Source organism: Epinephelus lanceolatus, chromosome 3, assembly GCF_041903045.1.
Source record: "Epinephelus lanceolatus isolate andai-2023 chromosome 3, ASM4190304v1, whole genome shotgun sequence".
Classification (NCBI taxonomy): Eukaryota; Metazoa; Chordata; class Actinopteri; order Perciformes; family Serranidae; genus Epinephelus; species Epinephelus lanceolatus.
The window spans coordinates 50,732,431-50,749,860 of NC_135736.1; the positions used below are offsets into that span (position 1 = coordinate 50,732,431).

Sequence of the window (17,430 nt, forward strand, 5' to 3'; positions counted from 1 at the left end):
CTATGAGTTCTAGATGACCTACAGAGACAGGATGTAACTCTGGTTCTATGGGTTCTAGATGACCTACAGAGACAGGATGTAACTGTGGTTCTATGGGTTCTAGATGACGTACAGAGACAGGATGTAACTCTGGTTCTATGAGTTCTAGATGACCTACAGAGACAGGATGTAACTGTGGTTCTATGGGTTCTAGATGACCTACAGAGACAGGTTGTAACTGTGGTTCTATGGGTTCTAGATGACCTACAGAGACAGGATGTAACTCTGGTTCTATGGGTTCTAGATGACCTACAGAGACAGGTTACAACTGTGGTTCTATGGGTTCTAGATGACCTACAGAGACAGGATGTAACTCTGGTTCTATGAGTTCTAGATGACCTACAGAGACAGGATGTAACTGTGGTTCTATGAGTTCTAGATGACCTACAGAGACAGGATGTAACTCTGGTTCTATGGGTTCTAGATGACCTACAGAGACAGGATGTAACTGTGGTTCTATGGGTTCTAGATGACGTACAGAGACAGGATGTAACTGTGGTTCTATGAGTTCTAGATGACCTACAGAGACAGGATGTAACTCTGGTTCTATGGGTTCTACATGACCTACAGAGACAGGATGTAACTCTGGCTCTATGAGTTCTAGATGACCTACAGAGACAGGATGTAACTCTGGTTCTATGGGTTCTAGATGACCTACAGAGACAGGATGTAACTCTGGTTCTATGAGTTCTAGATGACCTACAGAGACAGGATGTAACTCTGGTTCTATGAGTTCTAGATGACCTACAGAGACAGGATGTAACTGTGGTTCTATGGGTTCTAGATGACGTACAGAGACAGGATGTAACTGTGGTTCTATGAGTTCTAGATGACCTACAGAGACAGGATGTAACTGTGGTTCTATGGGTTCTAGATGACCTACAGAGACAGGTTGTAACTGTGGTTCTATGGGTTCTAGATGACCAACAGAGACAGGATGTAACTGTGGTTCTATGAGTTCTAGATGACCTACAGAGACAGGATGTAACTCTGGTTCTATGGGTTCTAGATGACCTACAGAGACAGGATGTAACTGTGGTTCTATGGGTTCTAGATGACGTACAGAGACAGGATGTAACTGTGGTTCTATGAGTTCTAGATGACCTACAGAGACAGGATGTAACTCTGGTTCTATGGGTTCTAGATGACCTACAGAGACAGGTTGTAACTGTGGTTCTATGGATTCTAGATGACCTACAGAGACAGGATGTAACTGTGGTTCTATGAGTTCTAGATGACCTACAGAGACAGGATGTAACTCTGGTTCTATGAGTTCTAGATGACCTACAGAGACAGGATTTAACTCTGGTTCTATGGGTTCTAGATGACCTACAGAGACAGGATGTAACTCTGGTTTTATGAGTTCTAGATGACCTACAGAGACAGGATGTAACTCTGGTTCTATGGGTTCTAGATGACCCACAGAGACAGGATGTAACTCTGGTTCTATGGGTTCTAGATGACCTACAGAGACAGGATGTAACTGTGGTTCTATGGGTTCTAGATGACGTACAGAGACAGGATGTAACTGTGGTTCTATGAGTTCTAGATGACCTACAGAGACAGGATGTAACTCTGGTTCTATGGGTTCTACATGACCTACAGAGACAGGATGTAACTCTGGCTCTATGAGTTCTAGATGACCTACAGAGACAGGATGTAACTCTGGTTCTATGGGTTCTAGATGACCTACAGAGACAGGATGTAACTCTGGTTCTATGAGTTCTAGATGACCTACAGAGACAGGATGTAACTCTGGTTCTATGAGTTCTAGATGACCTACAGAGACAGGATGTAACTGTGGTTCTATGGGTTCTAGATGACGTACAGAGACAGGATGTAACTGTGGTTCTATGAGTTCTAGATGACCTACAGAGACAGGATGTAACTGTGGTTCTATGGGTTCTAGATGACCTACAGAGACAGGTTGTAACTGTGGTTCTATGGGTTCTAGATGACCAACAGAGACAGGATGTAACTGTGGTTCTATGAGTTCTAGATGACCTACAGAGACAGGATGTAACTCTGGTTCTATGGGTTCTAGATGACCTACAGAGACAGGATGTAACTGTGGTTCTATGGGTTCTAGATGACGTACAGAGACAGGATGTAACTGTGGTTCTATGAGTTCTAGATGACCTACAGAGACAGGATGTAACTCTGGTTCTATGGGTTCTAGATGACCTACAGAGACAGGTTGTAACTGTGGTTCTATGGATTCTAGATGACCTACAGAGACAGGATGTAACTGTGGTTCTATGAGTTCTAGATGATCTACAGAGACAGGATGTAACTCTGGTTCTATGAGTTCTAGATGACCTACAGAGACAGGATTTAACTCTGGTTCTATGGGTTCTAGATGACCTACAGAGACAGGATGTAACTCTGGTTTTATGAGTTCTAGATGACCTACAGAGACAGGATGTAACTCTGGTTCTATGGGTTCTAGATGACCCACAGAGACAGGATGTAACTCTGGTTCTATGGGTTCTAGATGACCTACAGAGACAGGATGTAACTCTGGTTCTATGAGTTCTAGATGACCTACAGAGACAGGATGTAACTCTGGTTCTATGGGTTCTAGATGACCTACAGAGACAGGATGTAACTGTGGTTCTATGAGTTCTAGATGACCTACAGAGACAGGATGTAACTGTGGTTCTATGAGTTCTGGATGACCTACAGAGACAGGATGTAACTGTGGTTCTATGAGTTCTAGATGACCTACAGAGACAGGATGTAACTGTGGTTCTATGGGTTCTAGATGACCTACAGAGACAGGTTGTAACTGTGGTTCTATGGGTTCTAGATGACCTACAGAGACAGGATGTAACTCTGGTTCTATGGATTCTAGATGACCTACAGAGACAGGATGTAACTGTGGTTCTATGGATTCTAGATGACCTACAGAGACAGGATGTAACTCTGGTTCTATGGGTTCTAGATGACCTACAGAGACAGGATGTAACTCTGGTTCTGTGTGTCCCCTCAGTCCTGTAACAACCGCCATCGTCCAGCGGGGGACGCTGAAGCGAGGTTGTGTCCTGGTGGCAGGGAAGAGTTGGGCTAAAGTTCGTTTCCTGTTTGATGAGAACGGGCGAGCGGTGAAGGAGGCCGGGCCGAGCATGGCGGTGGAGGTGGTCGGCTGGAAGGAGTTGCCGTCTGCTGGTGAGGTCATCCTGGAGGTCGAGTCTGAGGTGAGAACAAAACTCTTTAACCCTCTGGTCCCCCTCGGACGGAAAACGTTCTTTTCAGTCATTTTTCAGTTTTTATTTTTTGATAACTTTGGCTGTGTTCATGCATATAACATGACATTTGGTCAGAAACCTTATTTTTCGTGATATTTTTGAAATTTCAAAGCCGCTCCTAAATCAGGCCTAAAATACACAAATGGCAACCTTTTACAACACCTCGCCCTCTCGGATGAAAAACGTCCCCATTGAAACCCATTAAAACGACATTTTTTGATTCCCCTTCAATTTACATAAAAAACATGATTTTTTTCTATCTCTGGCAGTCAGGTTGGTACAGAGACCCAAGAATGGTAAAACAAAAAACAAAAAAAACCCCAGATGGGCCAATTTCCATTTTTGGGGCCCTGCTGTCTTTTCAATGCAATTCCTGGTTTGGCCACTTGAAGCACTATAGGCCCCTAACAGGGAGGGCAAATGCAGAGTAGATCAAAAATGGTCTTGCTGTGCTCATAAGGATGTGACAGTGTGGTCTGTATAAAAATATTAGCTTGTGTGTGTGTGTGTGTGTGTGTGTACATGGACTCAAAATACACAATGTCAAATCCCCATGTGAAAATATAGCTAAATGTAAAACCATAAATTCCGTATTTGTTCATCATGTCCTCATGGCAACTTAGAAACATGAATTTGATGAACATGTCGGAGCACCTGGAGGAAACCCACGCTGACACAGGGAGAACATGTCAGAGCACCTGGAGGAAACCCACGCTGACACAGGGAGAACATGTCAGAGCACCTGGAGGAAACCCACGCTGACACAGGGAGGACATGTCAGAGCACCTGGAGGAAACCCACACTGACACAGGGAGAACATGTCAGAGCACCTGGAGGAAACCCACGCTGACACAGGGAGAACATGTCAGAGCACCTGGAGAAAACCCACGCTGACACAGGGAGAACATGTCAGAGCACCTGGAGGAAACCCACGCTGACACAGGGAGAACATGTCAGAGCACCTGGAGGAAACCCACGCTGACACAGGGAGAACATGTCAGAGCACCTGGAGGAAACCCACGCTGACACAGGGAGAACATGTCAGAGCACCTGGAGGAAACCCACGCTGACACAGGGAGGACATGTCAGAGCACCTGGAGGAAACCCACACTGACACAGGGAGAACATGTCAGAGCACCTGGAGGAAACCCACGCTGACACAGGGAGAACATGTCAGAGCACCTGGAGAAAACCCACGCTGACACAGGGAGAACATGTCAGAGCACCTGGAGGAAACCCACGCTGACACAGGGAGAACATGTCAGAGCACCTGGAGGAAACCCACGCTGACACAGGGAGAACATGTCAGAGCACCTGGAGGAAACCCACACTGACACAGGTAGAACATGTCGGAGCACCTGGAGGAAACCCACACTGACACAGGGAGAACATGTCGGAGCACCTGGAGAAAACCCACACTGACACAGGGAGAACATGTCAGAGCACCTGGAGGAAACCCACGCTGACACAGAGAGAACATGTCAGAGCACCTGGAGGAAACCCACGCTGACACAGGGAGAACATGTCAGAGCACCTGGAGGAAACCCACACTGACACAGGGAGAACATGTCAGAGCACCTGGAGGAAACCCACGCTGACACAGGGAGAACATGTCAGAGCACCTGGAGGAAACCCACACTGACACAGGTAGAACATGTCAGAGCACCTGGAGGAAACCCACGCTGACACAGGGAGAACATGTCAGAGCACCTGGAGGAAACCCACGCTGACACAGGGAGAACATGTCAGAGCACCTGGAGGAAACCCACACTGACACAGGTAGAACATGTCGGAGCACCTGGAGGAAACCCACACTGACACAGGGAGAACATGTGGGAGCACCTGGAGGAAACCCACGCTGACACAGGGAGAACATGTCAGAGCACCTGGAGGAAACCCACGCTGACACAGGGAGAACATGTCAGAGCACCTGGAGGAAACCCACGCTGACACAGGGAGAACATGTCAGAGCACCTGGAGGAAACCCACACTGACACAGGGAGAACATGTGGGAGCACCTGGAGGAAACCCACGCTGACACAGGGAGAACATGTGGGAGCACCTGGAGGAAACCCACGCTGACACAGGGAGAACATGTCAGAGCACCTGGAGGAAACCCACACTGACACAGGGAGAACATGTCAGAGCACCTGGAGGAAACCCACGCTGACACAGGGAGAACATGTCAGAGCACCTGGAGGAAACCCACGCTGACACAGGGAGAACATGTCAGAGCACCTGGAGGAAACCCACACTGACACAGGGAGAACATGTGGGAGCACCTGGAGGAAACCCACGCTGACACAGGGAGAACATGTGGGAGCACCTGGAGGAAACCCACGCTGACACAGGGAGAACATGTCAGAGCACCTGGAGGAAACCCACACTGACACAGGGAGAACATGTCAGAGCACCTGGAGGAAACCCACGCTGACACAGGGAGAACATGTCAGAGCACCTGGAGGAAACCCACGCTGACACAGGGAGAACATGTCAGAGCACCTGGAGGAAACCCACGCTGACACAGGGAGAACATGTCGGAGCACCTGGAGGAAACCCACGCTGACACAGGGAGAACATGTCAGAGCACCTGGAGGAAACCCACGCTGACACGGGGAGAACATGTCAGAGCACCTGGAGGAAACCCACGCTGACACAGGGAGAACATGTCAGAGCACCTGGAGGAAACCCACGCTGGATTTATATCTGCACCCACGACAGCATGAAATTTCCTTTAGGTTTGACAGATTTCAGGGATGTGAAGCGTTTGAAGATACTCCAGTTTGTGTTCCACCACCGTGATGCTCATGATGTCAAACAGTGACCCGCTGTGTGCGTGCAGGACGTCAGAGCGTGTTTCCTGGCGCTGTCTTTAGCAGTAGTTACTGTAAATGTGAGGAAGTGAGTTTGGTGATGTTGCTCAGAGGACTGCTGTGACTGGTGAAACTCACAGGATGATGATTGGTCAAATTTAAAGATGTGGTGACTGGACGATATTTCAGGGTCACACAGAATTCACAGTGATTGGTTGAATGTGTGTTAAATGGCTGTGATGTCAGCGTGTGGACGCTGCGCAGCTAATAAACTGTGTGTTTGTCACCGAGCAGCAGCGAGCGAGGGAGGTGTTGGAGTGGAGGAGGTACGAGGAGGAGCAGCAGAAGCTTCAGGAGGAGCAGAGCGTCATCGAACTCAAACAGAAACTACACCTGGAGGAGTACAGGAAGGAGAGGGAGGGGCTAAGTCACCTGAGCTGGAGGAAGAGGAAGTCTCTTCTCTACCAAGCCAACCGGGTAAAATTCGCCATGAGGCCGAGCGAGAGGATGGAGAGAGACGAGATGAGCTTGCCGCTTATTGTCAAAGGTACAAAGGTACACACACACACACACACACACACACACACACACACAGCTGGGCTCTGATAGGCTGCTCTCCTGTGAAATCACAGTGAGGTCACAGGGCTTAAAGTTCTCTGCTGCTGAATGGACGCAGGCCATCTCTGTCTCAGAGAATCGTGTTGTGTCTGTGTCCTACGAGGGCGGAGCTAAGATGCGAGGAAGAGGTGAAGGACACGTGGGTGTGAGATCAGATATTGGGATGAACCCAGAACATTTAGATGAGTTACGTGTTCCAGCTGACATTTAACCAGGGTTAGTGGACGTGCAGTGTGACTTGTAAAGAAAGTAAGGTGCTATACAAATGCAGGTCCATCTACCATCTTTTGGTGAACGCCACCTTCTCTCCATTCTTCCTCCTGACCCCTGGACACATCTCAGACAAACAAGGTTTGTTTACTTTCCCTCAGCGGACCACCTGCGACAGGTGTCCTGTCTCTATAGCTTTACTCAGGTAGTTTGAGGAAAGCATTAAAAACACAAATAGAGCAATTTTGGATTTTATAAGAAACAATTGAAATTGTCATTGACTGTTAATCTGCAGTTAATTATCAGTAAATACGGTAAATTCTATCCACACACAGACATGAGCTGTTTGTATTAACTGAACACGAGGAGTGAGTTCCTTTGACCTTTGACCTGCAGGTGACGTGGACGGGTCGGTGGAGGCCATCCTCAACATCCTGGACGGTTATGACGCTCAGCAGCAGTGTCAGCTGGAAGTGATTCACTTTGGCATCGGAGACGTCTCAGAGAACGACGTCAACATGGCCGACACGTTCAAAGGTACAACCTGCAGCGTAAAGTGGATTTATATCTGTGTGTCAGCTCTACGCAGAACCTACGTACGCGTCTGTGTCACTGCAGTTCCACCTCCAGAACACTGACGGCGGTGGAGTTTCTGTGGAGTGCTGTAAAGTTTGACTGATTCAAAACACAGATTAAACACACATCGTCGTATGTCTGCTGTAAAGCGCTCTGAGGCATATTGTGATTTGTGATATTTGGCTTTATAAATAAAAATGATTTGAACTGAAATTAAATACACATTAAACAATTTATTGTTTCTTATCTGTGAAGTTAAAGTAAATCAAAGCTTTGTTTCCACTGAGGGAAATGGTTTCAGCTTACAGAGACAGACAGGAGGTCTGCATCACTGTGACACTGTGGAGTTACATCTCTGGGGAGCTGCACGTCAGGCTGTGGGGCAGGTGTAGTGTAAATCCCAGGTAAGGCAACTTCTGCATTGACTCGATGCCCTAGCTTTGGTGGAGGCTCTGAATCAACATGGAACCTACGCCGTACCCTGCGCCGTACCCCACGCCGCAGCCTGACGTGCACCTCCCCAGAAATGTAACTCCACGTCACAGTGACACAGACCTCCTGTCTGTCTCTGTAAGCTGAAACCATTTCCCTCAGTGGAAACAAAGCTTTGATTTACTTTAACTTCACAGATAAGAAACAATACATTGACAAGACAATTGTAATGCTTTGCTCCAGCAACATGTAAAGCGACAAACTGTCCAGCCACTCACTCAGTTGTTATTTTCTTCCAGTCATACAAACTGGGATTCATGTGATGAATGAGTCGACTGGTTCATTAAACTTTTGAATCTCAGCTCTGATTCAGTCTGAAACTGCAGATTAAAACCAGGAACACCAGTGGGGCTGAAACCCAGAACTTGTCCTGACAGGAACTGTTTCTGATCCTCTCTCCTCTTCGTCAGGTTCCATTTATGGCTTTAACGTGGCAGCCAGCAAATCCATCCAGCAGCTGGCGGAGAGGCGGGGCATCCCGCTGCGACTGCACACTGTCATCTATAAACTGATCGACGAGCTGAAGGACGAGCTGAGCAGAAAACTGCCTCCAGTCGTCTCCGAAAACGTCATCGGTGAGAAAACTATTAAATGTTGGTGTTGATAAGCTCAGAACCAGCTGATGTTCTTCTTCTGTAGATTAAATTCAGACAGCAGATGTATGACTGACATTTGAAAAGAAGGAGAATGAAATGAGTGGACGTCCCCACAGTGTCTCCTATCAGTAGAGAATAATCTGTCCACTCAGATTTGTCTTCACTGACTCTCGATCAGTATTGAACCACAGTAATGTTGAGTCAGTCCTCTGCAGTCCACTCAGTGGTCAGTGTTTGTGAGGTAAGGAGGTACAGCTAGTTCGTATGGGTTGATAGTAAACAAGATGGTGTGTCGGTCAGGACACAGGAATGAAGAGGAGGAGATGTGCTATCTTCTCTGGATTGACTTCCAGCTGTATTTATTTTCCTTTGACACTCAGTATTGTCATCAGTCTGAAATAACAAATAAACCAACATTAAGTACTGTATCTTAACATAAACCCAACACAAGTTACTGTGAAGCAAGAATAAAGGAATATCTATATATGTGTACCAAAATAAATGTAGGTTCATTAGACATAAATAAACTCTCCATGATAAACAACATTACAACATAAATATATCAGTCAGCATCACAACGCTCCCCTTTAATAGAAACAGTAACCTACAGTTACACAAATAACCCTAAAGAGTAACCTGGGTTACAATCAAATAACATACTATTCAGAGAAAAAACTAAACCCCACACATACATCCTCACCCAGGTCATACACAGGACAACAGCGACGCTGTGTGGCGAAAAAAAGGTACTGCGTAATGGCGTCCACACAACGCACATTTCCTTCCCACATGGAAACGACATTAACCTTTCATAAACATAATAATCAAGACAGACTTACTTTCCATCATTGACTCGACACTCGGAGTGCCATATAAGGAGGAACAAGGATGTCTGTCATCTTAGGTACGTCCAAACTGCACTGTGATGTGCGCTGCACTTACACTCACTCCAATACACAGTAGCCAACACCAAAGCAAAAACTCGCGGACACATACGTCATTTCCTACCACCTAATTAACATGCATACTGACGTGATGAGCACACACAAATGTCCAAGCTCTTTCATACAGTCAGACTAAAGAGGTCCAAATTGTGACATAGTGACTGTACAGACGGACCTTCTGTTTCTGTAGTGAAGTCTGAAGAAGAGCTCTGAAGTTCATCAGATGCATTATTGGAACCTGTTCCTGTTTAAATCTGCACACACACGTGTCTTTACATGAAGTGTAACCCTCCAAACCACACCGTGTGTCCTTTATGTCAATAATATGGAAAAACAAAACTCACACCTGACAGGAAGTGGGTTGTCTCTGCTGATCTAGGTGAGGCGACGGTGCTCGCCATCTTTGACGTCTCTGTTGGGAAGAAGAAGGTCACTGTTGCCGGCTGTCGGGTTCAGAAAGGTCAACTGGACCGTCGACTCAAGTTCAGACTGATCCGCGGCCAAGACACCATCTGGGAGGGTGAGTCACACCTGCACCTGTCACACCTCTATCTGTCACACCTGCACCTGTCACACCTGTATCTGTCACAGCTGCACCTGTCACACCTGCACCTGTCACACCTGTATCTGTCACAGCTGCACCTGTCACACCTGCATCTGTCACACCTGTATCTGTCACAGCTGCACCTGTCACACCTGCATCTGTCACACCTGTATCTGTCACACCTGTATCTCTCACCTGCGCCTGTCACACCTGTGCATGTCACACCTGCACCTGTCACACCTGTATCTGTCACACCTGCACCTGTCACACCTGTATCTGTCACACCTGTATCTCTCACCTGCGCCTGTCACACCTGTGCATGTCACACCTGCACCTGTCACACCTGTATCTGTCACAGCTGCACCTGTCACACCTGTATCTCTCACCTGCGCCTGTCACACCTGTATCTGTCACACCTGTATCTCTCACCTGCGCCTGTCACACCTGTATCTGTCACACCTGCGCCCGTCACACCTGCGCATGTCACACCTGCACCTGTCACACCTGCGCCTGTTACTGTTTTATCATACTATACTATACTACTATACTACTTTTTTTAATCATACTATACTGACTTTTTTTTAAATCATACTATACTATGACTTTTTTTAATCATACTATACTGACTTTTTTTAATCATACTATACTGACTTTTTTTAATCATACTATACTGACTTTTTTTTAAATCATACTATACTATGACTTTTTTAATCATACTATACTGACTTTTTTTTAAATTATACTATACTATGACTTTTTTTAATCATACTATACTGACTTTTTTTAATCATACTATACTATGACTTTTTTAATCATACTATACTTTTTTTTTAATGATACTATACTATGACTTTTTTAATCATACTATACTGACTTTTTTTAATCATACTATACTATGACTTTTTTAATCATACTATACTGACTTTTTTTAATCATACTATACTATGACTTTTTTAATCATACTATACTGACTTTTTTTAATCGTACTATACTATGACTTTTTTAATCATACTATACTGACTTTTTTTAATCGTACTATACTATGACTTTTTTTAATCATACTATACTAACTTTTTTTAATCATACTATACTATGACTTTTTTTAATCATACTATACTATGACTTTTTTTAATTGTACTATACTATGACTTTTTTTAATCATACTATACTAACTTTTTTTAATCATACTATACTATGACTTTTTTAATCATACTATACTGACTTTTTTTAATCATACTATACTATGACTTTGTTTTAATCATACTATACTGACTTTTTTTAATCATACTATACTATGACTTTTTTTAATCATACTATACTTTTTTTAATCATACTATACTATGACTTTGTTTTAATCATACTATACTGACTTTTTTTAATCATACTATACTGACTTTTTTTAATCATACTATACTATGACTTTTTTTAATCGTACTATACTGACTTTTTTTAATCATACTATACTATGACTTTTTTTAATCATACTATACTGACTTTTTTTAATCATACTATACTATGACTTTTTTTAATCATACTATACTATGACTTTGTTTTAATCATACTATACTGACTTTTTTTAATCATACTATACTGACTTTTTTTAATCATACTATACTGACTTTTTTTAATTGTACTATACTATGACTTTTTTTAATCATACTATACTAACTTTTTTTATAACCATACTATACTATGACTTTTTTAATCATACTATACTGACTTTTTTTAATCATACTATACTGACTTTTTTTATAACCATACTATACTATGACTTTTTTAATCATACTATACTGACTTTTTTTAATCATACTATACTGACTTTTTTTAATCATACTATACTAACTTTTTTTATAACCATACTATACTATGACTTTTTTAATCATACTATACTGACTTTTTTTAATCATACTATACTTTTTTTAATCATACTATACTATGACTTTGTTTTAATCATACTATACTGACTTTTTTTAATCATACTATACTGACTTTTTTTAATCATACTTATACTATGACTTTTTTTAATCGTACTATACTATGACTTTTTTTAATCATACTATACTGACTTTTTTTAATCATACTTATACTATGACTTTTTTTAATCGTACTATACTATGACTTTTTTTAATCATACTATACTGACTTTTTTTAATCATACTTATACTATGACTTTTTTTAATCGTACTATACTATGACTTTTTTTAATCATACTATACTGACTTTTTTTAATCATACTATACTTTTTTTAATCATACTATACTATGACTTTGTTTTAATCATACTATACTGACTTTTTTTAATCATACTATACTGACTTTTTTTAATCATACTTATACTATGACTTTTTTTAATCGTACTATACTATGACTTTTTTTAATCATACTATACTGACTTTTTTAATCGTACTAAACTATGACTTTTTTTAATCATACTATACTATGACTTTTTTAAAATCATACTATACTATGACTTTTTCTAATCGTACTATACTATGACTTTTTTTAATCATACTATACTGACTTTTTTTAATCATACTATACTATGACTTTTTTAAATCATACTATACTGACTTTTTTTAATCATACTATACTATGACTTTTTTTAATCATGCTATACTGACTTTTTTTAATCATACTATACTATGACTTTTTTTAATCATACTATACTATGACTTTTTTAATCATACTGTACTGACTTTTTTTAATCATACTATACTGACTTTTTTTAATCATACTATACTATGACTTTTTTAATCATACTATACTATGACTTTTTTTAATTGTACTATACTATGACTTTTTTAATCATACTATACTATGACTTTTTTTAATCATACTATACTAACTTTTTTTAATCATACTATACTATGACTTTTTTAATCATACTATACTGACTTTTTTTAATCATACTATACTATGACTTTGTTTTAATCATACTATACTGACTTTTTTTTAATCATACTATACTATGACTTTTTTTAATCATACTATACTAACTTTTTTTAATCATACTATACTATGACTTTTTTTAATCATACTATACTGACTTTTTTTAATCATACTATACTATGACTTTTTTTAATCATACTATACTATGACTGTTTTAATCATACTATACTGACTTTTTTTTAATCATACTATACTGACTTTTTTTAATTGTACTATACTATGACTTTTTTTAATCATACTATACTAACTTTTTTTATAACCATACTATACTATGACTTTTTTAATCATACTATACTGACTTTTTTTAATCATACTATACTGACTTTTTTTTAATCATACTATACTGACTTTTTTTTAATCATACTATACTGACTTTTTTTAATCATACTATACTATGACTTTTTTTAATCGTACTATACTATGACTTTTTTTAATCATACTATACTGACTTTTTTTAATCATACTATACTATGACTTTTTTTAATCATACTATACTAACTTTTTTTAATCATACTTTACTAACTTTTTTTAATCATACTATACTATGACTTTTTTAATCATACTATACTGACTTTTTTTAATCATACTATACTATGACTTTTTTTTAATCATGCTATACTATGACTTTGTTTTAATCATACTATACTGACTTTTTTTAATCATACTATACTGACTTTTTTTAATCGTAATATACTATGACTTTTTTTAATCATACTATACTGACTTTTTTTAAATCATACTATACTATGACTTTTTTTAAATCATACTATACTATGACTTTTTTTAATCATACTATACTTTTTTTTAATCATACTATACTATGACTTTTTTAAATCATACTATACTGACTTTTTTTAATCATACTATACTATGACTTTTTTTAATCATGCTATACTGACTTTTTTTAATCATACTATACTATGACTTTTTTTAATCATACTATACTAACTTTTTTTAATCATACTATACTATGACTTTTTTAATCATACTGTACTGACTTTTTTTAATCATACTATACTGACTTTTTTTAATCATACTATACTATGACTTTTTTTAATTGTACTATACTATGACTTTTTTAATCATACTATACTATGACTTTTTTTAATCATACTATACTAACTTTTTTTAATCATACTATACTATGACTTTTTTAATCATACTATACTGACTTTTTTTAATCATACTATACTATGACTTTGTTTTAATCATACTATACTGACTTTTTTTAATCATACTATACTATGACTTTTTTTAATCATACTATACTAACTTTTTTTAATCATACTATACTATGACTTTGTTTTAATCATACTATACTGACTTTTTTTAATCATACTATACTATGACTTTTTTTAATCATACTATACTGACTTTTTTTAATCATACTATACTATGACTTTTTTTAATCATACTATACTATGACTGTTTTAATCATACTATACTGACTTTTTTTTAATCATACTATACTGACTTTTTTTAATTGTACTATACTATGACTTTTTTTAATCATACTATACTAACTTTTTTTATAACCATACTATACTATGACTTTTTTAATCATACTATACTGACTTTTTTTAATCATACTATACTGACTTTTTTTTAATCATACTATACTGACTTTTTTTAATCATACTATACTATGACTTTTTTTAATCGTACTATACTATGACTTTTTTTAATCATACTATACTGACTTTTTTTAATCATACTATACTAACTTTTTTTAATCATACTATACTATGACTTTTTTAATCATACTATACTGACTTTTTTTAATCATACTATACTATGACTTTTTTTTAATCATGCTATACTATGACTTTTTTTAATCATACTATACTGACTTTTTTTAATCATACTATACTGACTTTTTTTAATCGTAATATACTATGACTTTTTTTAATCATACTATACTGACTTTTTTTAAATCATACTATACTATGACTTTTTTTAAATCATACTATACTATGACTTTTTTTAATCATACTATACTTTTTTTTAATCATACTATACTATGACTTTTTTTAAATCATACTATACTGACTTTTTTTAATCATACTATACTATGACTTTTTTAATCATACTATACTGACTTTTTTTAATCATACTATACTGACTTTTTTTTAATCATACTATACTGACTTTTTTTAAATCATACTATACTGACTTTTTTTAATCATACTATACTATGACTTTTTTAATCATACTATACTATGACTTTTTTTAATTGTACTATACTATGACTTTTTTAATCATACTATACTATGACTTTTTTTAATCATACTATACTAACTTTTTTTAATCATACTATACTATGACTTTTTTAATCATACTATACTGACTTTTTTTAATCATACTATACTATGACTTTGTTTTAATCATACTATACTGACTTTTTTTAATCATACTATACTATGACTTTTTTTAATCATACTATACTAACTTTTTTTAATCATACTATACTATGACTTTGTTTTAATCATACTATACTGACTTTTTTTAATCATACTATACTATGACTTTTTTTAATCATACTATACTGACTTTTTTTAATCATACTATACTATGACTTTTTTTAATCATACTATACTGACTTTTTTTAATCATACTATACTGACTTTTTTTAATTGTACTATACTATGACTTTGTTTTAATCATACTATACTGACTTTTTTTAATCATACTATACTATGACTTTTTTAATCATACTATACTGACTTTTTTTAATCATACTATACTGACTTTTTTTTAATCATACTATACTGACTTTTTTTAAATCATACTATACTGACTTTTTTTAATCATACTATACTATGACTTTTTTAATCATACTATACTATGACTTTTTTTAATTGTACTATACTATGACTTTTTTAATCATACTATACTATGACTTTTTTTAATCATACTATACTAACTTTTTTTAATCATACTATACTATGACTTTTTTAATCATACTATACTGACTTTTTTTAATCATACTATACTATGACTTTGTTTTAATCATACTATACTGACTTTTTTTAATCATACTATACTATGACTTTTTTTAATCATACTATACTAACTTTTTTTAATCATACTATACTATGACTTTGTTTTAATCATACTATACTGACTTTTTTTAATCATACTATACTATGACTTTTTTTAATCATACTATACTGACTTTTTTTAATCATACTATACTATGACTGTTTTAATCATACTATACTGACTTTTTTTTAATCATACTATACTGACTTTTTTTAATTGTACTATACTATGACTTTTTTTAATCATACTATACTAACTTTTTTTATAACCATACTATACTATGACTTTTTTAATCATACTATACTGACTTTTTTTAATCATACTATACTGACTTTTTTTTAATCATACTATACTGACTTTTTTTAATCATACTATACTATGACTTTTTTTAATCGTACTATACTATGACTTTTTTTAATCATACTATACTGACTTTTTTTAATCATACTATACTATGACTTTTTTTAATCATACTATACTAACTTTTTTTAATCATACTTTACTAACTTTTTTTAATCATACTATACTATGACTTTTTTAATCATACTATACTGACTTTTTTTAATCATACTATACTATGACTTTTTTTTAATCATGCTATACTATGACTTTGTTTTAATCATACTATACTGACTTTTTTTAATCATACTATACTGACTTTTTTTAATCGTAATATACTATGACTTTTTTTAATCATACTATACTGACTTTTTTTAAATCATACTATACTATGACTTTTTTTAAATCATACTATACTATGACTTTTTTTAATCATACTATACTTTTTTTTAATCATACTATACTATGACTTTTTTTAAATCATACTATACTGACTTTTTTTAATCATACTATACTGACTTTTTTTAAATCGTACTATACTATGACTTTTTAATCATACAATACTGACTTTTTTTAAATCGTACTATACTATGACTTTTTTTTAATCATACTATACTATGACTTTTTTTAAATCATACTATACTGACTTTTTTTAATCATACTATACTGACTTTTTTTAAATCGTACTATACTATGACTTTTAATCATACTATACTGACTTTTTTTAAATCGTACTATACTATGACTTTTTAATCATACAATACTGACTTTTTTTAAATCATACTATACTATGACTTTTTTTAATCATACTATACTGTGACTTTTAATCATACTATACTGACTTTTTTTAAATCGTACTATACTGACTTTTTTTAATCATACTATACTATGACTTTTTTTAAATCATACTATACTATGACTTTTTTTAATCATACTATACTGACTTTTTTTAATCATACTATACTATGACTTTTTTTAAATACTATACTATGACTTTTTTTAATCATACTATACTGACTTT

At 36.7% G+C, this 17,430-nt stretch overlaps 1 protein-coding gene across 1 annotated transcript in view; it reads left to right on the forward strand.

The window, feature by feature from the left end:
* Nucleotides 1-17,430, forward strand: part of mtif2 (mitochondrial translational initiation factor 2) — a 30,171-nt gene that overhangs the window by 12,093 nt on the left and 648 nt on the right. The window contains exons 9-13 of the mRNA XM_033624427.2: nucleotides 3,032-3,236; nucleotides 6,395-6,647; nucleotides 7,325-7,465; nucleotides 8,407-8,571; nucleotides 9,916-10,056. Coding sequence (XP_033480318.2) covers nucleotides 3,032-3,236; nucleotides 6,395-6,647; nucleotides 7,325-7,465; nucleotides 8,407-8,571; nucleotides 9,916-10,056 — 905 coding nt within the window. The remainder of the gene's footprint in view (nucleotides 1-3,031; nucleotides 3,237-6,394; nucleotides 6,648-7,324; nucleotides 7,466-8,406; nucleotides 8,572-9,915; nucleotides 10,057-17,430) is intronic.